Source organism: Podarcis vaucheri, assembly GCF_965113315.1.
Source record: "Podarcis vaucheri genome assembly, chromosome: 6".
NCBI classification, from domain to species: Eukaryota; Metazoa; Chordata; class Lepidosauria; order Squamata; family Lacertidae; genus Podarcis; species Podarcis vaucheri.
The window spans coordinates 91,869,043-91,892,883 of NC_138764.1; the positions used below are offsets into that span (position 1 = coordinate 91,869,043).

General features: G+C 46.4%; 1 protein-coding gene across 3 annotated transcripts in view; it reads left to right on the plus strand.

The window, feature by feature from the left end:
• The window catches only part of TFAP2C (transcription factor AP-2 gamma), a 33,182-nt gene that overhangs the window by 4,425 nt on the left and 4,916 nt on the right, over positions 1 to 23,841 (plus strand). Inside the window, exons 1-6 of one of the 3 annotated variants that reach the window (XM_082226267.1) lie at positions 4,585 to 4,849; positions 10,342 to 10,821; positions 13,323 to 13,374; positions 15,818 to 16,040; positions 17,720 to 17,838; positions 22,160 to 22,301. In XM_082226267.1, the coding sequence (XP_082082393.1) occupies positions 4,802 to 4,849; positions 10,342 to 10,821; positions 13,323 to 13,374; positions 15,818 to 16,040; positions 17,720 to 17,838; positions 22,160 to 22,301 (1,064 nt within the window). In that variant the 5' untranslated portion in view covers positions 4,585 to 4,801. Of the gene's footprint in view, positions 1 to 4,584; positions 4,850 to 10,341; positions 10,822 to 13,322; positions 13,375 to 15,817; positions 16,041 to 17,719; positions 17,839 to 22,159; positions 22,302 to 23,841 lie in introns of those variants that run through there. The other 2 variants (XM_082226269.1, XM_082226268.1) reach the window with 2 other exon arrangements.

Consider the following 23,841-nt stretch of genomic DNA (forward strand, 5'->3'; position numbering starts at 1 on the left):
AGCTCATACCAAGAACTAACTTAGTTGGTCTTTAAGGTGCTACTGGAAGGGATTTTTTTATTTTGACTATGGCAGACCAACACGGCTACCTATCTGTAACTGGAAACATAATTCTGGTTTTTGTTCTAAAATAGGGTCGAACTATAACCCCGCTCAGTTTTGAAACGTCAGCAAGGATTGATCCTCGATCAAAGGTGCTCTGAACTTTGAAGCACCCCTTAAAAAGAAGGGCCAACTGGCACCCCTAATTTGGTTCTACTTAAATGGCAACCTTTAGTAGGAGTCCCCCCTTCTCACATTTAGACTGTTTTGCAGGAGATCAACATAAATGTATCTTAAGGGGATGGTGGTGGTGATGGCGTGTCACTTCTGAGGGGGTTTTAAGACTACCTGTGTCTTGCTTGCTGAGATGCCCAGCCTTAGTGACGCCAACTCCCTGAGAGACGTAGGAGCTGAGTGAGCTTCACCTTTTTACGGTTAAACGAGGATTATTTTGCCCTTGCTGGGCCCCTGTCACTGCTAGGATTCAGCACCTGCGTGCCAGATTGACAGATAACAGGGCTGGGGAGAATCATGCTGTGATTAGCTCTTCTCTCCGCCTCCCCCCCCTCCACCCCGACCTCCTTTTCCTTAACTGGTCAGGGACATCGCTCTGGGGATCTTCACCTGGTCAGTTTCAAAGCTGGAAGGGCAGGGGGAGCTATGAGCCAGATCGCAGGCTCACTTGAACAGCGTGCCTTTCGACTGGACCACTTCCGCGTACAGTTTGAGGGATTCCCAAGAGGGTGGGAGAAGAATAAGGCGCAGCTGAACAATATAAATCGATCAGTTTTATTCTAAAGGGGAAGTTTTCAATAAAAGGTCCAAGGAGTGTTATTTAGTGTGGCACCTTAAGCACTCCCCCCCGCCAGGTCAGAGAAATCCAGGACGATTCCAGTACATGGCTCTTAAATACTTGGAAAGAGCTTTTTAAATTCCCCCTCTCCACGCTAAGTCCACAAAGCTGAAGGAGTGTGTGTATGTGGAATGAATGAGGATAACTGCTTAGGTCAGAATGCTACAATCCTATGCATGTCTGCCAGGTCTGCTCAGAATTAAATCTTACTGAATTCAGTCGCCTTACCCGCAGGTAACGGGGGCGAGTGGGTTACCCGCCTCCCAGTCAATAAGGCTGAGTTGTAGAAACAGGAGTGCGACTGAACAGAGGAGAAAACTGATCGCCTTTTTAAAACAACACCATCCCTTGTTTTAAAAAAGTGTGTTTCATCCTCCAGTCGCCAAGTTAAACACTTTAAATACTTTTTAAATTACTATTTAATCCGAAAGGATGTGCGATCGTTATGCACACTTCCTTGTGAGCAAGCCCCGTTGGACTAAAGTGGGGCCCATTTCTGAGCAAACATGCGTTGTAAATCGCTTAGATGCCCCATTAACTTCGTGGACCACGCCATAAAAAGCTTATAAAATCCCGGAGAGGGAAATCCAAATCGGAGGTCAATGCTTGAGTTTCCGGTGTATGGAACTTGATTGAAATGGAGTTAAGTGTAAATGTAGCTGGATCGTAGCTATTTTAGCTGGTACCTAAGTGAGTTCCCTTATTTCTGTGGCATTTGACTTCCAAGGAAGCACGTTATGGTTAGAATTGCATGTCCAGCTGTCCAGCTGACAACTTGTTCCTACCTTGCTTGGAACAAAAGTGGACGAATGGAGAAAGGAAGCTAACACGCGCCCCCTGAACACATTTTATGGAAACCTCCATTGAGATAAAGGAGGTTTTCCTTCAGCGCAATGGAGACTGGGATCAGCCTATTATTTGAGAGAAAGCCTATGAATATTAACTTCATATTCTGTAAAACACCGGGAACGTCAGCCAGTGCAGAAAAGGTGGCGTACGATTTTATTTGTAGTTTTAAAAGTAACGAAGCAGCCGTCTAGTGGCGCCTTTAAAAAGTTGCATACGTATTGTGGCATAAGCTTTCGTGGATTTAGATTTGTGTTTCCAGTATCTTTGCAGTGTAGTTTGCCTTTCGCTATATCGCTCGGCTGCCATCCTAACTCCGTTTGCCTGAGAGAAATCCCCATTTACACCTGAGCAGACATGGCTAGGACTTCCAGACTCTAGTGAGGAATACAAATTCAGGAAAATAAATAACACCTTTGATGGAAAGCTTATTTGTCTCTAAAAAGGCGCGCTCAACCCTTTTGCTTTAGCAAATCCCTTAAAAAGAATGCATGCAGAACGAGAGAGGTGTTTTAGGGTTTGTTAAGGGAGGCTAAGATCCAAGAGGATTGTATACTCAGCCATAATAAATGTGTTCGGATATAGATGCCACAGGATCCTGTTTTTATACTCTACTGCAGAGATCGCAAGTAACTTTCAAAGTTCTACTTAGGGAGTCTATTCCATTCCTGTCATCGCTCTTAAGAGTGTGATTGGATTTTATCTGCGCAGATTGTAGGCACAATGGTGAGTATGGCATTATCGGAAGTTACTGTGAGCCATTTATGCAATTTTTTGTTTTAAAAAACTGTTAATCTTGTCAGTATCTTTCCCTTTTTGTAACTGTCCCCATCTCAGGAATTCCGCGGCGCGTTAGGGGAAGGGTATTAAGCACAAAGGATGCTTTTGTTCGTTCGTAAGCTTAAATTGTTAATATTTATTATTATGCTAAGTCGAGGTTTCTCCATCTAATCAACCCACGCTGCAAACACAGGAGGCTGCCGTTAAGGCCACTTGCCGGAGATTAGTTCTACCGTAGGGCGAGCTTTCAGCATCCGCCCAGGCTTGCACAAAAATCAGTTGGGGGAAGAAAACCCCACGCTTCGAGTCAACGAAAAACAGAAGGGAGTGTGGTAGCACCTTGAAGGACTAGCAGATCTCTTGTGGAAGTGGGCTCTAGCTAGAGGAAGCGAGCGCGGTGCGCCACAAGGTACTGTTCTACGTTTGCTACAGCAGGGCTGCCAAATAGAATTTTTGCAAACCGGTTTACCACTATTGCTAGGATTCTATTTCTTTACAAACAAAGGCCTTCCCCGGGATTTTGTGCGCCTTACTCTTATGTAAACGTGCATAATATTTGCAGTCTTCTGAGCCAGAAACGCTGCCCTTTTCTTTCCTAGTCAATGAGTTTAGGATCAAGGCAATAGTCCCGTTTGATGTCCGCGGGCTGATAATCCAGACCGTGGGCATATTTGTAAGAAAGACCCAGGAATCGTGAACAGTTGCTCCTGTCTCAATTGGGCCAGGTCCCAAATAATGATAGTCGTTTCTTGCCCAGGGAGGGGAAAAAAATCTCATGTCATAATAAATCTGTCTTTAACGTACCGCAAAAATCCCTTGTTGTGTTTGTGGCAACAGCCTAAGGCTGCAAGCCTTTGAGTATTTATCTAGGCGCGAGCCCCGTTGAACAGAGTGTCACTTACTTCCGAGTAGGCACTCATGGGATTATATTGTAACAAGCGCGCACGATCCTAGGGGCCCAGCAAAATTGGTTACGGCGACCTAGCTTTGCATAGGATCAGGCTGCAATACGGCTCTTAATTTCGACGGTAAAATGTGAGCCACTCGCAAACTATAAAAAGTAAAGGCAGCCGTCTCTGGGTGGCGGTGGTGGTTGAAATTCAAAAGGGGGTAATCAGACCAACCAAAATATCGTCAAGTGGCGATCCAAGCTTTCCTGGTTCCCCAGGGACAGCTTATCAGACGTAAGATGTTCTTGAGCAAAACACCGGCAGCTAAATTGTGGTGAGAAGCTGGCCTGGTGGAAGGGTATTGCCCTAGTTTATAAGTTTCGAGATTAAAACACAACGCACATCAAAACTAGACTTAAAAGTAGCGCGCTATGCGCAAGGCCTTTAAAAAAAAGGAGCGCACGGCTTCGCAGGAGCAGGCGAACGACCCACATCAATTCCCTTTGTGGTTTCTCATCTAGCCGTGTATTCTGGGAACTATTAACACCTATGTTAGCTTCTCTTCTGTGACCCAGAGCAAACTCCCCCTTCTCCCTTTTGGGGGGAGGTAGGCAGGCAGCCGGGGGCTATTGCTGGCTCGGTTTTCTTGTTCTCCGCTTGCTTGCTTGCTGTCTCTCTCTCTCCTTTTAATGCTTCCCAGCTTCCAACTCTTTCCATCCGGTGGTTGGCTTGCTGTGCTGCCAGCATCCTCTTCTGGCCAACGAAGGGTTAACTTTTTTCTTGGCCTTTTTATTTTTTTTAAATAAAACAATATTTTGGAGACCCCTCCGCGTCTCGGCTCCAGCTCCAAACGTGCATGGCAGCTTGCAGCGCTCCCCGTCGCTTGCGTGCGCGCGCCCTGGGTAGACATTTGGCCCTTTCCCCGCCCCGTTGCTAGCCATGCGTGTGCGCCTTTGGGCAGCCTGGCGCTTTCCCAGGCGCGCGTGTGTGCGCCTTGGAGACGCTCCAAAGCCGAGAGCGCAAGGGGGGCGCGGCTTGCCGAGAAGCGGCTTGCGGCTCCTTCGCTATTGGCTAGCTTGGCGCCGCCTGTCAGGGGAAGCCCCCGCGTCCCGGGCCGTCCCTGGGGAGGAGCTATGTTAATGAGATTGCCATTAAGGGGAGCCGGTGAAAAGAGGCTCAGTCACTTACTTCCCGGGAAGTGAAGTTCTCTCCCCTAGTCTGCCTGTATGCCTGCCCATTAAAACAGCCCTTTGAAGGTGGCGGGGAAGAGCTGCTCTTCCCCCCCGCAGTTGCTGGATTAACGACTTTTGGGCTGGGACGCCCTTTTGCTTTATTTTTAATTTTTGCCCTCTCTGGTTTATATTTTAATTTTTGGGGGATACTGGACGCCATGTTGTGGAAACTAGCAGACAATGTCAAGTACGAAGAGGACTGTGAGGTGAGAGCTTAGGGCTGTGCATGGGGCTAGTCCTCAGTGGTTTGGTTGGGGTTTTCTTTTCTTGGACGGGAAACAAAAGGGGCAGGCGGTAGGCGCATCCGCCGGTGGAATGGGGGTGCTCGGATTGGAGCCTTTAAAGATGTGAGGATGGAAACAAGGGATTTAGAGAGAGTTTATTTCGAACAAAAAGAGGCCGCTTAGGCATTCTGGCCAGGCAGCAAATAATTGAAAATCGGTGGGGCTTGATTTGCTCATAAAGGAAAAATAAGGCGCTAGTCCTGTTGAGGCATAAGTTGTAGAATTAATTGATCGAAATACAGTTTAATGCCTTGGATGCCTTTATTGCATTCTGACTTTAAATTCAGAGAAAACCCTCTTGTGTGGGGCAGGGGGTGCAAGAAGACTTTATAGAATGGGGCGCTCTAAAACTTAAAATTAAGTGCTTGGATCAAGTTAAGATGAGATGCAAGTTTGCATGGAGTGAGTCAGATTTGCCGCGGGAGCCGACTAAGGTGTTTGTCCCCTAATGAGATAATGAACCCCAAGCATTTTTACGTGGAATTTGCGCAATAGGATGGCAGTGTTTGGCTGCTTTCTGCTCTCTGGACCGTTCCGAACTCGCAACTTAATGGTCCCGGACCTTGAATTGTGTGTTAAAATAGCAAGAACCTCCGAACAATCCTCTTTCTCTCTTTTGTATATGCATATAATAATAAAGATGTTGCAACCAAGGTCATCAAAGCTGGCGAAGAGCGGAGAAGATGCGGGGGGGGGGGACGTGATTGGCACCTCCCCTCTCCGCTTTGGAGGCTGTGGCTACTGTCCTAGTCGTAGACTTTCTCGGTAGTACCTAAGCAGCACCACTGAATTCAGTAGGATTATGCCTAGGATCTTCCTAAAAATCACCCAATATTTTTTCGTTTGTGTGTGTTTTTTAAAACCCCCAATTCCCGCTTACTCTAGAGTAGTCCTACTGAAGCTAGCGGGATTTCCCCCGAGAGAAACGGTTCCTTCAAGTATACAGTAGTTGGAGAACTCAAATGAGTCCCTGAGGGACATTTTTCTTGTGCGTTGCACCCCCAGTAATAAAAACGCACAGCATGGTCGAGGTCCAGAGCGCGGAAAGCCGCGTTTGCGCAGCGTCTGGAATTCGTTCCAAGCGCGCGGAAAGTGGAGACAGTATCCTAAGCGGCTGCGGTTCGGTGCGCCCTTAAAGCCTGGCAGTCGCGCTGCGCTCAGGCTGAAATGGCATTTTAGAGAATTCTAAAACTGAGTGGTGGGCGACCCCCCCCTTCCAAAACCTTCCTTTTCCGACGGTAGTGGTCCTATCCTAGAAGTGAGTCCCCTGGAAGTCGTGGGGCTTTCTTCTGAGTAGACACCTCTGCGTGTACCCCTGTTTGAGCAGAAAGAAGTCCCTGGTCTCCCCAAAACTCCAGGACAGGGTAGATCTGCCCTCCCAGAAAACACTGAGCAGTGATTTCCCCCTTTTGTGCTCCGACGGCGCGGCGTTCAGGAAGGAGCGGAAACGCTTAATCCCCTCCGAGCTGCTTCTGCTCGCCGTTTTTTTTTTCCTCCCCGAGGTGAAAATCAGTGCAAACTTCCGCACGCTTTTTCGGCCGAGGTGCGTGCGTGCGCGCCCCGTCGGAAGTCCGCCCATGGCCGGGGGAGGGGGGCTGAAGGAGGGAAGAGCGAGCGAGCGCCGGAGATCTTCCCTCGGCGAGGCAAGCGCTCCAGCCTGTCGGACGGGTTCTGCCCAGCGCGGAAGGGAGGCCGCCTGCTCGCTCCTTCTTTTGCCATGCGGGGAGGCTGCGAGGTAGGCAGGAGGAGAGAGACAGGGGAGGCCCCGGGAGGGGATGGCAGGAAGTCGGCGGTCTTGGCATCGAAGTGGCGCCCGTGCCCTCTGGGAAGGCTGCTTGGCCCGGTTCCTTTTCCTCCGGGGGCGGCGCAGAGAGAGAGAGAAAGAGATGGATGCCCACGCAGCCGAGTTATACTTCGAGGACGGCTGCCCGGAGGGTTTGGTGGGAACTCGGGCAGGGCTCCTTCCCCTTTAAATCTGTGCGCGGCGGGCAGAAGTTCAACCGGAGAAGCTTTGCACATGGCGCTTATCCACCCTGCAAAAAGAACCCTAAAAAATGTTAAGGAGGGAGGACAACGGGCTGGTGCCTAAAGTCACTTTTCGCGTGGTTAAATTACTCCGCCCCACTTTCTAGCCAAGGGCCTTGTCCCAATTGCAAGGGGGATGCGTAAGGGGGTCCTTCCAACTCTGCAACTCTATGGCTGGAAACTGGTGTGTTCTGATCTCCTCAAAACCTTGTGAGGAGCTCGGGTTGCAGTTAATCCGGATTAATTAATCCAGAATAAGGAGAGCGCTTTTTCTTTTTTAAAAAGCCCTTTAGGGATTGTCCCCTCTTACTTTCCACATAGGGCTGCGATAGATTAGGAGAGACTAGTCTCCTTCCCCCACCCGCTTTTCATGTAGACATTTCGTGTAAACCCATTTAGGGTCGGAGCGCGAACTGTATTGCACTGGGAATTCAGGCCTTCCCTCCCAGCGATGATGCAGAAGGTTACAGGGAAAAGTGCGATCCACAAGGCGCTCATGTAGGTGGAATTTGTTTGGGTGTTTTAAGGGACTCCCAGTAGCCTGCTCCTCTTTAACACGTTTGCTGGGAAAACGTCTGCCCCACAGCAATCGACGAGGCTGCTTGGCTTTTCCCAGGAAAGTGTGCACAGAACCTTTGCAGCAAGAGCCCAAACAGCTTTACTCGGGAGTAAGTCCCGTGTGCAGCGAGGCCTGCTGATCGGTGCACAGTGGGAGGGTGGATTTGGAATCAAGGAGGCCACGGTTTTGAGATTAAGCTGGGGGAGTTTAAAGGACTTTTTATCCCCAGGCCAGATACTGCTAAGTCCGCATCCCAATCCGAAATGGGCTTTTCTCGGGGAGGCGGAGAATCATCCCGTGGGCTTCCACAGTTGCGGGAGGGAGATCCCAGGGATTTGAACTGGTCCCCTGATCTCCCCGTGGAGCTGCGCCTCTTTTAAAATGCACTTTTCGCTTCGGAGCGAGTCCCAGATAGGGACAACGGGCAGTGCGAGCCTCTGGCATGCTTACTTGGAAGTAAATCCCTCTCGCCCTACTCTGCGTGCAGTGGTAAAGAGTGCAAAGGAGCGCAGCCGGAGTTGCAATCCTATACACACTGAACCTAGGGCTCAGTCCCGTGGATTTAAGTGGGACTGACTTCTGAGTGGACATGGCCAGGATTTGCCCTACTATTGGTACAGTATAAGAAAATGGCAGGGTCGCCTGGATAGATATCTGGAAGATGAGGTGTGCAACTTTCTCTTCCTTTTCAAATGAGGTCCGCTTTCGCTTCCTTCCTGAAGGCTTCGGTCAAATCCAGCATCTAAAAGTCATCCCAAGTGCGCTTTGGCTTAACAATATCTATGAAATCCTGAGCGCGCGTTCTAGATAGCAAGTCCTTGCCAAGCGTTGCTTTTCGCGTCTGTTCTGGGTGCCTGCGATAGGTGAGAGAGGAAAAAGCAAAGATAACTCTGAGCGGGTACAGATTATTTCTCGACAGACTGACCTATTCATTTCCCTGGGATCAGGTTTTGTTGAACGCCCAGAGAAATGTGCATAGGGACGTGAAAATAATAAAAACAAAACAAATATAAAATAAACGATGGCACCGTCAGGTTATCCTTCAATCTCTCCTCTCCCCCCCCCCCAGTCATTCTATTTCTGATGCCTTTGAAGGTGGCAGCGTCTCCCTCCTTCCTCTGGTCCATTGGTCACACCGCAGCGTCTCTGGCTCCTTCCAGAAGCCGCTGCCGCCCCCGCTTCCCTTCCCGCAGGGTCCCGGTCGGGATCTCCATTCTCTTCTGATTAACCCGCCCCTGTTAGTTTAACGAGCGTGGAGGGAGAAGCGGCTTTTAAAAACCCCAGGCTTATCAGTGTGGTTTAGACATGCTTTAAATTGCTTGGTGTTTTTGTTGAAAAGTTTTAATTTCATTCATTTATTGATTAATGCTGCGTTGAGGTCGAGATTTTTTTTTTTTCTAAATGATTCAGGGGTTTCAAGATTACATGTTTGCTTTTTAAAGAAATCAGTACTGGAAAGGTAGCTGTTTTGTTTTCGGCAGATTTTAATATTCTGCTCTCTCCCTCCTTAACAGGCGCCCTGGGCAGTGAGTTATATTAACTTTTCAATGGCCACGGGAGGGGGGTATTTTTTAAATTAACTCTGTGATGGGCATAGGAGTGTTGTAAGACATTTCCCAAGACGGTGGATTTGTACTTTAAGACAACGTGAAGGCAAGCATTTGTTTATTTTTAAGGAGGGGAACACTAATACAGTCAACATAAAACTTGTTAATCACCGAATTTCAATTCTGGGCTTTTTAGGTAGTAAGGAGAGTACATCTTTCTTTATAACAAATGGGGGAAATTTCCTTCTTTCCACAGTATTGAACAAAATGATTACCCCCCCCCCCACCCAATCTAAGCAAATTAAATAAAAAGCAAACTCAAAATTTACAGTACTAAACAAATTTTCTCTGGAAGTAAGATCCATTGACATAAATGGGTTTTTCGTTCAAGGACATGCACTTTGATCTAAGTATATGCAAAAAGCCTCCCAGCTCTATGGCAGGAAGCCCAAAGTGCAGTCCTATGTACACTTTGGGAGTCCATGTGCTCTGTGGCACTTACTTCTGAGTAAACAAGTTGGAGCGTACGTCAAGGATTTCAGGGTGACTTGGCTTTACTCTTCAACCTCCCCTTCTTTCCCCTATCTCTCCATTGATTTGAAACTGAACTTAAATTAAATTAGTGTGTTGACTTAAAAAGTATCTGTATTTATGAATGAGGCAGGAGATTCCTAAAAACCAAACTGGTCTCAAACGCATTTGCTGAAAATAAGATCATTTGAACTTTCAGTGGGTGAGTGAGGCTGCAGTCCTCAGATAAAATTTAATTTGGTCCACCAGGTGCTAGTATATATCCCCCCCCCACCTCATTCAGGGTTAGGCTGCAGTCTTTAAAAAAAGGGGGGCAGAGAGGATATTTTAGACTCATCCAGAGAGTTTCATTGTAACTTTGTTACTTCAAATGGGTCATTTGGAGGACTATGGCTAAAAATCTTTGTGTGCCAAGTAAATAATAATAAATTGAAGCACAACCCTATGCATGTCTACTCAGGAGTAAGATCCATTGATGCCAGGTAAGTGTAACATTGCAGCCTAACTTGCAATGCTACCTTGCTCTGAAAGACAGAATGTAACACTAAGACTTGTCGATTTACAGTGGACCTTGCTTCCTGAATGTGCTGCTGGCTCCTTGAGTGGGGCTACCAGTGAACCTCTCCCTCCCCAAATATCCTCCTTTCAGGCTGGTACCTCTTTTATAGAAATCAACTTCCTCCTCTTTGCTCCCCCCACCCAGTCCAGACCCTATGATGCCTTGGACTGACACATCATCTTTCTTTCTACAGGACCGTCACGACAGCAGCAGCAATGGGAACCCCAGACTGCCCCACCTCTCGGCCGTCAGCCAGCACTTGTACAGTCCGGCACCCCCCCTTTCCCACTCGGGGGCCTCCGATTTCCAGCCCCCTTACTTCCCACCCCCGTACCAGCCTCTGCCTTACTCCCAGTCCAGTGATCCTTACTCTCACCTGGGCGATCCTTTCTCCATCAACCCGCTCCACCAGCCGCCGCCGCCTCCCCCCAGCCAGCAGCAAACCAGTTGGCCCAGCCGCCAGACCAGCCAAGACCACTCCAGTTTGTCCCACCACGCTCGGTCTGGTTTGGTGCCCCATCTCCCGGCTCTGGAAAGCGGCTCTGCTGGGGTGAGAAGGGAAACCTACAGGCGATCTGAGCTGCTCCTGCCTCACGGCCACGGCCTCGATGCTTCCAGCTTGGCAGAGAACCTAGGACTGCATGAAATGGCCCACCAGATGGAAGAGGTGCAGGTAAAGATTGGCGAAAGTGATAAATGGTGTCCCTGCAGTTCTGGATGCCCTGTAGCCTAGAAGAAAAGCTCTGGTTGCCTCACCAAAGGGAGTCTTCTTTAAAGGAAGGGACTGTAGCTGAGTGGTCGAGCATCCACAGGTTCAGTCCCCAGGACCACCAAATTAGGGTTGGGAGAAAATATTGTCAGAAACCCCAGAGAGTTCCTACCCATCATTGTAGACAATATACTGAGCTAGATGGACCAATGTCCTGGCTCTGTTGAGGCAGCTTCCTAAGTTCCATGATGCCCAACAGAAAAGCAAACACCTGGAATGTGAGCACCAGTCAAACGTGGCAAACTTAAGGGCTGATCCTTCTTTATGCTTTTCCTTTATACCTGACTTTCCTTGAAAGAGCTCAAGGCAGCATACATGCCCCTCCCTCAGTTTGTCCTCACAACAACCCTGTGGGTTAGGTTAGGCTGAGAGATAGTGACTGGCCCAACATCACTCCATGAGAAATGTAGCTGAACAGGGATCTGAACCTTTCCAGGTCAGGGTTGGGGGAACCTGTGGCCCTCCAGATTTTGCTGAGCTCCTAACTTCCCTGACCATTGACCATGCTGGCTGGAGCCCAGTCATCTCTGGAGGGTCACCACACCACAATGAGGCAAATGGCAGTCTTGCATGGAAGAGCCATGGAGGAGAATCATGTGCCCTGTCTCTTGTTCCATAGAGTGCTTCAGTGATGAGGATGTACTTGTTGGTTTTAGTTTTAGTCCCCTAATTGAGGAATTGAGAACTTGTTCATTGACTCGAACTCCCACCAGCCCCTGCCAATATGGCCTGTGGTCAGGGTTGATGGGAGTTGTAGTCCAACAGCATCTAGAGGACCAGCCACTCCTGACCCTAGTTCAAAGCACTTCACATCTATTTCAATAATTTGCCTTTTGAGTTAGGTCAGAATTATCTCTGCATTGCTGAGGAGTGGCTGGCTTAGTGAGTTCACTGTGAGGAGAGATTTGGAGAGTCCCTCCTTCATTCTCTTACAGAGCAGCCCTATGCCTGCCTGCTAGGAAGTAAGATCCATTGGGTTCAATGGGACTTCCTCCCAGCTAAGCACACACAGGATTGCATCCTTGGTCGTTGTACAAAACCGTTGCAAGGGAACCCACTTCTGCATTATTGACCAGGTGTTCCTAAAGCTCAGAGAGAGGTCACTGCAGTGTCTTACAGATTAAAACCAGTTGCTTAAAAGTTCCATTCCTTGCACTGTGTTCCAAAATCTGCAGAATATCACCACTATGAATAGACCATACAGAACAGGCTCTTTGCGGGGGACGGAAACTGTAGACTGGAGCCCACCATTTTGCTCAGCAAGAAGCTAGACCCGTTTTCTGATTTGTAGAATAAACCCTAAACAGACCCACTCCATGCATTTAAAGGACATTCAATGCACATTTTAAGCCCATGTCTTCTCCTGAAGAGTCCTGGGAGCTGTGGTTTGTTGAGGGTGCTAGGAATGTGTAGCGATGTGAGGGGCAAACTACACTTCTCAAGATTCTTTGGGGGAAGTCATGTGTTTTAAATGTATGTCAGGTGTCCTTTAATAATTTAACGGTATGGCGTGGCTCTCCTTCCTCTTTGTCCAACATCTTTTTCCTCCGGACTGAAGAGAAGGTAATCGGTCCACAAAACTTTATAATGGTGCCCATTTCGGAAGCCAAATTAGGGCAGCAGAACTGCAGTTTCATGTCTTGTGCACACTGCAATCCTTAAAAGCCTTGGGTGAAATTTATCTCTTACTAGTCGTGCTGAAGTCCTGGTGAAATCGGTGTGCAGTTAAGTGCATGGAGCAACAGTCCTAAATGTGCGCAGATACCCTCTGAGAAATAAGATAACTTAATGGGACTGAATTCTCAGTTAGCATCAGAAATGGGCTGCACACACCAACTTGCATGAAAATAAAGCGCCACTGATTTCAGTAGGGCTGGCGCTTCTGTGTGCATTCTTAAGAGAAGACTGTATACCTGATTGTTGGTCTCTGGTCACTACGTGGGCATCCTATTGGAATAAAAGGCTCCTCTTGCAATCACCGTATTTTTCGCTCGATAAGACGCACCAGACCACAAGACACACCTAGTTTTTGGAGGAGGAAAACAAGAAAAAATATATTCTGAATCTCAGAAGCCAGAACAGCAAGAGGGATCACTGCGCAGTGAAAGCAGCAATCCCTCTTGCTGTTCTGGCTTCTGGGATAGCTGCGCAGCCTGCATTCGCTCCATAAGACGCACACAACATTCCCCCTTACTTTTTAGGAGGGAAAAAGTGAGTCTTATAGAGCAAAAAATACAGTAATATGTTTAGGGTTTAGCCTTAAAGTTAATCCGTAGGTTCATAGCCATTTGGAGGAAAATAGCATTGTGTATGTGCATTTCGTGTGGGGGGGGGGGAGAGAGAAGGTGGGGTGTATTTTCTTTATTCCACAATTGTGTTCTAAAAAATTCACATTCTCTTTCCAGCATGTGGAAGATCAGCATTTATTAATGCATGACCAGACAGTCATTAGAAAAGGTCAGTAAATCTGCATTCTCCTGTTGGTTTTTTCTCTTGTCTTCTTTTTAAAAAGATAAGAATTTCTAACTGATAAAGGCTAGTTTCATTGCGGTAGATTGTTTGGGAAAAAAGATTTTTCTTTCGTGTGGCTTTTTTCTTTTTTAAAAAACGAAGTTTCTGTAAACGAAAAATAGAGCTCCCCTACTCCTTTCCAGTTCTCTGCATGAGCTAGCATGTGTGCCGGAGGCTGTATTCCATATACAGTAACCCATTTACTCCAAAGTAAGTAGGTTGTGGGTTTGACTGGAGTGTGCATTTGTTTACATACAGATGCTTTTAAAGGCTGTTAAAAAAAAAAATCCAGGATGTGGAATTTGGGACTAATAAAATGGGTTATTAAATTTTCTTGTCGAAACTTTAAAAACTAGTCTGAGCTGTAATTTCCCCAGGAACAGCAAATAACTGTACTTGCCATACCAGGAAAAAAAAATATCCTGATGCAACATTCACATGGGTGAACTGTTGCTTTTTAAGCCTCAATATTCTATTGTATGGGAAAGCGATTGCTTCCCCTCTTGAGATTATTACCAAGTTATGGTTTTGTACTGTGCAGATTACAGTATGATTATGTCAAGAGTCTCTGAAATGAACGAGCTTCTATCCCTGAGCGTGTAAGGCAAAAATCTAAGGCTATTGCAGATACTTTTGAATTTTTGATTCCTTTTTCATATGGTCTTTGGAAGCGAAGCAGGAGTGTTTGGCAAGGCAGGTGAATTAATGAAGAATTGTCAAAAGCTGATTGGGTGGTGGGAAGAAATGTTCTATTGATCTAATCCGGGGAAGAGTAGATGTGGATCCCAAGTATTACAATACAGGCTGGAGAAAAGGCTAAGAGCTTTTGCCTGTTGTCAAATTAACCAGGGAATGCCACTGTTTTGAAGCAAAGGTCTTTATTCTTTCCTGCATCTAGGAGTTTGCCCATGTTGCTTTCCTTTCCTTATTAGAAAGGGAATGCTTGTCACTACTTTCATTAATGACCTGGGTGGAGGGGAGATCACTGTTGAAAGATACAGGCAAATACACAGATAGGTACAGGCAGGCATGGAGGGAGAAAAGTGCATTTGCCTTCAGGCTTTCTAAGCAGGGAATAATGGGTTAACCTTGCTGCCCTATTGCTTCTAAATGCATGGGCTTTAGGATTTATCCACAGTGAAAAGTTTTCTTTGGTGGCATTTTTTTTTGGGGGGGGGGAACTGATGTGGGGGATACCAGGGTAGATGAACTCCTTGAATCTTGTTCTCTGTCCCTTCCTCCCTCTACTTTGTTTAAAAATAATAAACAAAGGAGAGTTTTTCCTGAAAAACCTCAGGGTGACTTGGAAAGGAAAAACGTGACTGAGAAAAAGCAGAAATGTTTTTTTGCTGTAAACGGTGCCGATCTGAGAACTAGCTCACGGCAGAAGTATTTTTTAATTTATTTTTTGCTGTCAGCTTCATGCCGCTTGAGAATCTTCCTCTTTTGATAAATAAAAGTATTGGGCCTGATTGTTAAACCATTTCCTGTCCCATATATTATGGGGGGAGGAGAAAGGGGGGAAGGGGACGGGACACTGGCCTTTGATTTGGCAAAACATGACTGTTTCTCAGGCACACGTAAGATAAGTTATACTGACTTGCTTCCTTTACTACAATTCCTGCAATGCAACCGTGCATTTATGGTGGCTGCTTACAAATCCCCCCTCCCCACGCAAAAAAGCAGGGAATGCATAACTAAAAAAGAGGATATAGATTTGCATGAAATATGCAAATGTAGATATGGAAAATAATTATTGTAGGTTAAATAAATGCAATGATCTCATGATAGCGGGAAATACGGTGACCTTTATGCTTGCTCAGTCTGCTATCCAGGTGAGGGGCAGATTCAAGGTTGATGTTCTCCCACCTTACTGTTCATTGTTGTTAAAGATGGGACAGCTGTTGAGACAGAGGATTTCCCCCTGTCAAGTAGGGCTTTGCAGCCACCCAATGCCATTTCAGGTTTCAGAAAAAGGAGACTTCCTTTAGTTAAATGAAGCTTGCATTTTATAGCATCAATAAAACTGAGCATTTCTGCCAGAGAAAAATAGGCTGCATTGCTGCAAACTGGAAAAGCAGTTAAGCATGCAAATGTATGTATTACTCTTTTATCATTAAATAATATTAGTAGGAGTGCATCAAATGTGGAGGGTCTTCTACATTTTTCACTTTCTTACTGTATAGTTTGCAGTTAAAAGTTTCAGCTGCTCTTCATGAGAACCCCATTGGGAAATGCATCTTAATGGGTTAATAAAATACAGTGGATTTATGACGTCTAATAGATCTATTAAATGTTAAGTGATTTAGACTTCCCTAAAGGAAAACCCAAAAGTGGGGAAAAAACACACACCATCCTCTTTCCCCCCTGTATATCTTGGTTCCCCTAGGTCCTATTTCATTAACGAAAAACAATGCATTAGGTCTCCCCTGCCAGAAGGATGGACTTATCGGCGTCGTGATCAACCCCAACGAAGTATTCTGCTCTGTTCCTGGGCGGCTTTCTCTTCTCAGCTCGACGTCTAAATACAAAGTGACAGTAGCAGAGGTTCAGAGAAGGCTCTCTCCTCCAGAATGTCTCAACGCTTCGTTGCTGGGAGGGGTTCTTCGAAGGTAGGAGGCTGTGATTTCCACCCCCCTCTTCTCTCCTCCCCCCCCAGCCCCGTCAAAACTATTCCAGTGACTAGAGCTTCTCATGCCACCTGTTAAGCCAAACGGCATGTAAATACCATTTTTGTGTCTCAACAATTTTGCGCAGGGAGAGAGAGTGAAACCCAAACGCTGCATCCTAATGCGGTTTATTTCCAAGCTCTGTGTTCACGCTCTTCTTTCTCTTTAGCACCCCTTGCATTTCCAGAAATGAAAAGTGCTATAACAAGTCTAGAAACAAGTTCTCTTTTTCCTGTTAATATGACACGTTGCTTCTCAGTCTACAAAAAGAGAATCTTGCACCCATTATTTTCAGGTTTTCTTACTCACTCGGCTGCCTGTGTATCACAGTGTTTAAATGGCGTTCACATAAATTAATAATCGGCCGATTCCTCTCCCACCTTTCAACCCAAGGGTACAATTTCCAGTTTGCTGTTAAGGATGCCAACTGGCCAAACTTCTCACACACACAGATACATGCCCACACCCATGTGTCTTTAATAGCAAGTCAGAGGTGCAACACTCGGCGGGTGAAGCTTTCTGAAGCAAAGTGAGCCATGCTCCCTGCTAATGTCTGTGCACAGAGCTGCTGTTAAAGGCACAGCTGCAGAGAGAGATCAATAAGTTGGCAACCCCAGGGGGAACTTTGTTGGAAAGGTGTTCAGGGCTCCTGCTCTGCGGAACAAGCAAGGGGGTCTCCAATGCAGTTGGGGTTGGCTTACTGCAGGCATAGGCAAACTCGGCCCTCCAGATGTTTTGAGACCACAATTCCCATCATCCATGACCACTGGTCCTGTTAGCTAGGGATGATGGGAGTTGTAGTCCCAAAACATCTGGAGGGCCAAGTTTGCCTATGCCTGGCTAACTGCATTTTGAACTAACACATATTGTTATCTAAAGACTGGACCCTCCCTCGCCCAATATCATGAAGTCTAGGGCTAAAAACGACCTCTAACTGCACCCATGGAGAATTCTAACTTGGATAAAGAGAGGAGAGATCTTCTGAGCAAGGTTCTTGGATAGGTTAAAGCACACACACAGAGTGTTTTAAGAGCATCTGTTGTGGTTACTTTCTAAGAAGAACCAGAGCTATTGGCGTCCTTGAGGAATAATCAAAAGCATGTGGTTTGAAACACCAAAGGGGTGTGCTGGTGAATCCAGCTCAGACCCACCCTCCCCAATATTCCTCCTCCTCAAATGGTACTCCTGATTTCGAAGGCCTGGGCTGAGATTGCAATCTTGGCTAATATATCTATGCTTGTGCCTCAACAAATGCTCAACTTGATGCTCCATGCTTGTAAAATGTTCAATTTTCATTATGCCTGCCATAAGTGTAATGATCTTTGATAGTGTGAATGCAAAGGCAAAGCGTATTCTCTCCCCCCCCCCACCGCTTCCTTTCTTTTTGATCTTGCTTTCTGATGTTTATGTGATGGAGCATTAAAAAGTAGGTCAAAGCTTGTTTTTCCATTCTGACCCCCCCGCCCTCGATTCCTCTCCCACCCCCCACCCCCGCGCAACACAACAGAACTGCACTGAATGTCAGTAATTTGGCATTTCTCAATTGCTTTGAAATGTGGCCTCTTTCGGGGGGGTGCAGCTAAATAAAACACTGTCCACCTCTTTCCCCCCGCTATTTGCAGAGCCAAATCTAAAAATGGTGGCCGATCTCTAAGGGAGAAGCTGGACAAAATTGGCCTCAACCTTCCAGCTGGCAGAAGGAAAGCTGCAAATGTGACTTTGTTGACATCGTTGGTGGAAGGTCAGTCTTAATTCTTTATTTTTTAAAAAGAGCCTTTCTGGGTAAAGGACAAACGAGGTGACTTGGATGAGCATGCCCTCTAAAGCAGTGTTGTTCCATTTTCAGACTTTAGCCCAGATATGCATATGCTTCAGCCTTTGCCAACATAGTTCTCTCCAGTTGTTTCTGGACTGCAGTCCCTGGCTGGGGCTGATAGGACTTGTGGTCCAAAATGATTTGGAGGACGAAGGGCAGACCCACACCATGCAATTAAAGCACATCCAGCACACCTTTAAAAACTCCTGACTTCCCCCAAAGAATCCTGGGAAGGGTGAATTTCCCCATTTGCAGAGCCAAAATCCCCGGTAAAGGTAAAGGGACCCTGACCATTAGGTCCAGTCGTAGCCAACTCTGGGGTTGTGGCGCTCATCTCGCTTTATTGGCCAAGGGAGCCGGATTACTGCTTCCAGGTCATGTGGCCAGCATGACTAAGCCGCTTCTGGCGAACCAGAGCAGCGCACGGAAATGCAATTTACCTTCCCGCCGGAGCGGTACCTGTTTATCTACTTGCACTTTGACGTGCTTTCGAACTGCTAGGTTGGTAGGAGCAGGGACCGAGCAACGGGAGCTCACCCCGTCGTGGAGATTCGAACCGCTGACCTTCTGACCAGCAAGTCCTAGGCTCTGTGGTTTAACCACAGTGCCACCCGCGTTCCTAAAACTCTTAACTTTAAGTTCCCAGGAGTGTGCTCCATAAGTATGCACTGGATGTACTTTAGATATATGGTTTGGATCTGGTTCTACCCTAAGAGTGTTTAACTTGAATTATTTGTTTTTTGCTTACCACTACCACATGGTGTGTCAGTGTTGCTGTTGAGACTTGCGCCTCCCCCATCCCCGCTGAAGCCCAGTGCTCCAAAATCATTAGGAGGGAGAAAAAGAGAGAGAGAGATAAATGTGGGGGTGCAATTTCACAAGCATTAAATTGGGGGTGGGGCCATTGATGTAATGCTGGATGTAGGCTGCGTGTGTTTGTGGGAGTTAGCGTTCATCTGAGCCCGCGCAGACTCTAAACTGGAAACAGAGCTGCTGTAACTCCATCCTTGTGACTCATCTGTGTGTGAACAAGCAGCTGATCTGTGCTTGAGTAATCGACAATCCCAAGTTTTTATTCATAGAAATTTTTATGACAGCGCTTCTCAAAAGATCTGGATAGCCAGTGTGCGCATAGTCTCCTTTGTTCCTGTCTCTTCTCCTCCACCCCCAGATTATGTCTCGATCCATACTTCTACCGTTGGCCAAATAAATTTATTTCTTGGATGGGAAGGCAGAGTGTGCTCCATCGTTGCTGCAGATGTGGTGTAAGCAGGAGAGCGAATTGGGTAGCCTCTCCAGTGGAATCCTAGGAACCTCTCATCATTTAACTAATTCATTTCCAGAGGCACATTAGTGTGTGTCTCGCCAAACAGTTTGGTGAATTCTTGCCCCACTGCATAACTTTTGATTAAGGAGTTTGATACAAAGCTTTAAGGGGACCAGATCTAGTTGAAATTAATCCATAAATTAAGAAAGTGTCTAAAAAGAGTTTTAAGAATCCGGAATGAGAATGTTCGTTCTGATAACTAGCTTAGGAATGTCCCCGAGACAGCAGTGGTTCAGTGGTGGAGAGTTCCCAGTAGAATCCAGTGTTTTGAAAGAGCAATAGCTCACCCATAATAAAAGCTCCATCAGCCTCCAATAACCTTCAGATCAGAGAGAACTGTTTCCAAAAGAATTATTATTATTTTTTTACTTGGCGGTGGAGTTTAAGGCGAGAGGGTAGCAGACAGAAAGCACATGCAGCCATTCTGTTTTGGGCTGGTTTGAGTCTCAACAACATCTGCAGGGCCACAGATTCCAAATTTTGGATTAGATGGATTTGCAGTTCCATGTCTTTAAGCACATGGTGTACACCCATTTGAAATAATTAACTGAAATAACGGGGGGGGGGGCCCTGAGCTAGTTCACATGTGCATGGATGTTTAACTCTGATGAATGGAAAATGAATGTATGAATGGCGTCCATTGAAAACAAGCATGTCTGAGATGATGCACCACCTGTTTGTAGCAGCTAATCTATGATGGTTCACTCAACACTTGCAAGAGATCACTTGGTGCACATTCATCACTTTTATTGCAACATAGGCAAACCACCCTGTATTTTTTGAGCAAATGTGTTCCATCACCGGAATGCCGGGTCGATTGAATTCAAATGGGTGAAATATGCTTTGCATCCCACATCTTTTGTTTAACTGGATTGTCTGGGTGGAATCCGGATCCATTAAAATGAATAGTTGCTTTGCTAGTTGTTTTGATGGGAGTTGTCCTCAAGTTTTGGATGAGTGTCTTTTTGGTTCATGCTGCACCAACCGTATGGGAGGGGATGCACCGAACTTGTAAGCCAACCGTGGTAGCTTCTGTTGCTGTGCGGCTTTACAAATATCTAAGCACCTCGGAATCTTGTGTTCATCCAAGCTACTTAATTGTGAAGTAATATTTTGCAATCTCTTTTGACATCTTCCAAAAACAGTCTGGGAACAGAGGCCAATTACAGGATGAGAAGGTAGAATTTGGCTAATTATTGGGGTGGGGGTGGGGCGGGGACATAGGATGATGCAAGAAACTCTGCCTCAATCCTAAACAAAATCCCTAGAGCTCCAGTCCGAAGAGGATGTTTCTGTATAGACAAATGTCCAAAAAGGGTTTTTTGCTGAAACTTGTTTTTCAAGAGAGCTTTGTTTGATCAATAGAGTAGCTCAATAAGTCTCCATCCTTTTTGGAATCTGGACCCACCATTAGCCTAACATGTATGCCATGGGAAAACCAGGCCATCTTTTTTTATACCCCACGAGAGCATGGCAGCTGTTTGGGGCACCTTGGTCTCTTGCACGATTTCAGGAAAAGATCTGCCCCCCCAAAAAAGTGGTTTTTTGGGGGGAGGGGTCCATGATCTTGAAGGCGCTATGTGTTTTTGGCGCTGTACCTGAAGAAAATGCTTTTTCCTAGCCTGTGATATCGCGTGTTTCACGTGACTTGTGCAGGATTTTGGATTTTGGACCTGGAAGATGGTGTCCCGGATTTGGGCCACGTTGTGTTGGAGGGTATGCTATGTGAGGACTCACGCCGCCTTACTTCCACATATTTACACGGTGACAAGGCTACTGCTGAAACCCTCATTAGGTCAGCCTGCAACCCAGTTAGCTTAGCTTTTGCCAACCTGGTTCATTCCAGATGTTGGGGACAGAAGCTCCCATCCGGGATCAGAGACTGGGTGAAACTGATGGGAACTGTAGTCCAAATGGTAGATTGCTTCAAGATGGTGTGGACCTTCTCTTGTTCCCAGCTGAAAATCACTTTCTCTTCTGCATCGTGTGTTTTTGTGTGTGGAGGGGAATAAGTTGGTGTGCTCACAAAGAGACAGGCCCTGTCCACACTTGGACCTGGCTGTGCCAGCCTGTAGCTCCCGATATATTACTCATTTCACCCCAGAGATTCTAGTCCCTGATGGTGAAAAAGTTTTCCCACCCCTAGACTAGCTGATCCACACCCTAGAACAAACCAAAAGGCTAGCAAGAACAAGGGGGTGAGGTTTGTGAGGACTTGGCCTAATTTTCCTTGGACAGCAAGGAGAAATGGAGGACACCGCACCCATATTGTGGACTCTGGCCACTGGTTGCACCAGCTGGGTCCCCTGTCTGCACGCAGCCCCTGACAGGCCACCCTCAAGGGTTATCCTGTGACAGAATTCTGCCAGTCACTGGTTTAGACTAAGAACAAATAAACCCCTATTGGAGCCTTTGGATATCAAGGCAGAATTGCTCAGGTTTCTTCTAGACAGATTTTGAAATCGAGTAGCACTTAACGTACCGTATTTTTTTGCACCATAACACTCACTTTTTTCCTCCTAAAAAGTAAGGGGAAATGTCTGTGCGTGTTATGGAGGGAATGCCTACGAGTGGCATGCCTACGGATTTTCCTCCTCTAAAAACTACGTGCGTGTTATGGTCGGGTGCGTGTTATAGAGCGAAAAATACGGCCAATTATGAGCCTGCTGGAAAATTAACTCAGACTTTATGGTCTTAAGTAGGGCATATCATGAAAACAGTGTATTATGGAAAATTAGTGCTGCAAACTGCTTTTGTTTTTTTGGAGGGGAGGTATTGAACTAATATTAGATATTAACTTAATATCTAATGTAACGCACCCTGGGACCTTGGGGTGAAGGGTGAGTAATTAATGAAATGAATAAGAAGAGGATGATAATCACAGCTTTATTTTGGTGGTTCTTTTCTCATCTTTTCCAGGCGAAGCTGTACATCTTGCCCGGGATTTTGGCTATGTCTGTGAAACTGAGTTTCCTTCCAAAGCTGTGGCTGAATACTTAACTCGGCCGCATCTGGGGCGTAATGAGATGGCTAACAGGAAGAACATGCTGCTGGCTGCAAAGTAGGTATTCTCTTTTTGAACATGAGCATCCTGGATGACCAATTTGTATTTTAGCATTTGTATCGTAACCCTTAGTTCTACGTAAAGGAAGACTGTGATCTGCATGTTAAAAGATTTAGGGCAGGCATAGGCAAAAACCTGGCCCTCAAGATGTTTGGGACTACAATTCCCACCATCCCTAGCTAATAGGACCAGTGGTCAGGGATGATGGGAATTGTAGTCCCAAACATCTGGAGGGCTGGAGTTTGCCTATGCCTGATTTAGGGGATGGTGGCAGTTGTTGAGGCTTGCTTTAAGGCAAGGCTTCCTGATATTGCTGGATGGGTCATGCTGGCTGGAGCTGATGGGAGCTGAACAATTACCTGAAAGTTTCCTTGTCCACAGCCTATAGGCTCCTACAAGGGCTGGTTCCAAGTTCAAGGGCCCTCTGCCTAGCGTCCTCAGATGGGTCCCCTCCCACATCAGTGCATTTTTAAAAAACTAAAGCAAGTTTAGGTTCCTGAAGATGTTGAATGTATATGTTTGCCTGATTCTGTCTTAAGCAATGCTACAGAATATCGGGGTGATTTTCATAGTAATAGAGCAAATTGTCGGAATTCTTACGCTTTTTGACATGCAAAGTTTCTGGGGGGGGGGTGTTCACTTCCTGGCAGCTCCAGGGAGGGTAGAAAAAGACTCATTGCAAAATGCTTTCAGTTGATCTCTGTTGACCCTCTGTGGTGCTCCAGATGTTTTTGGACTCCAGCTCCCATCAGTCTCGGCCAGCATGGCCAGTGGCTACTGATGATGGGAGTTGTAGTCAAACAGCAGGTTCCTCATCCCTGTTAGTAGGCAATTTATTCATAGAGACTGAGCTCTGACTCCATATCAGCCTGTTTCCTGTGCTCCTTCCGAAGTTCAGCAAAGTTGGGTTCAAACTCACCAAAGTGAATGCTTTAGTTCAAATTAGAGTGGTGGAGTTAATTGCATGCTTTATCTCTCCTCCCTCCCCAACTGAAAGTCATGCACAGCATCCAAAGGTGCCTCTGTGTTTGGTTTTTGCTGATCACCCACCCTCTCTAGTCCAAGAACAAGCTGCTCCTCAAGGTTTGGGAAGACCTTTTCAGGACAGCGTGGGCTGTGGCGTGGTCGGTGGTGGTGGTGGTGGTGGTAGGAGGGCTTCGGTGGAGAATGATGGAAAATTGGTGGGACTTGCCTTGCGCAAATGGGTGTGTTTTGCATCCATGCAAAATCACTATTCAGCTCAAGACAATAGTTCTTTAAAAGACTTCCATTTTGGGGGTGACACTCGCAGATTGAAGGGTACTAAAAGAAAATGTTTGAGGTGAATTTCCTCTGATGTCTAAATCTACCAAATATTTTTATTTTGAGTATTCTTAAACCAACCTTTCGCTTTTTGTTTCTCCACATTTGTTTTGTCCTAAGTCTTTTGTGTGTGTGTGTTTTTAATGGAATAGTGGACTTCTCTAGGAGGCTGTAGCTATTTTGTGTTTTAAAAAATGTTGGATGGACCTCAGGACTGCATAGCTAGTTCCTGATA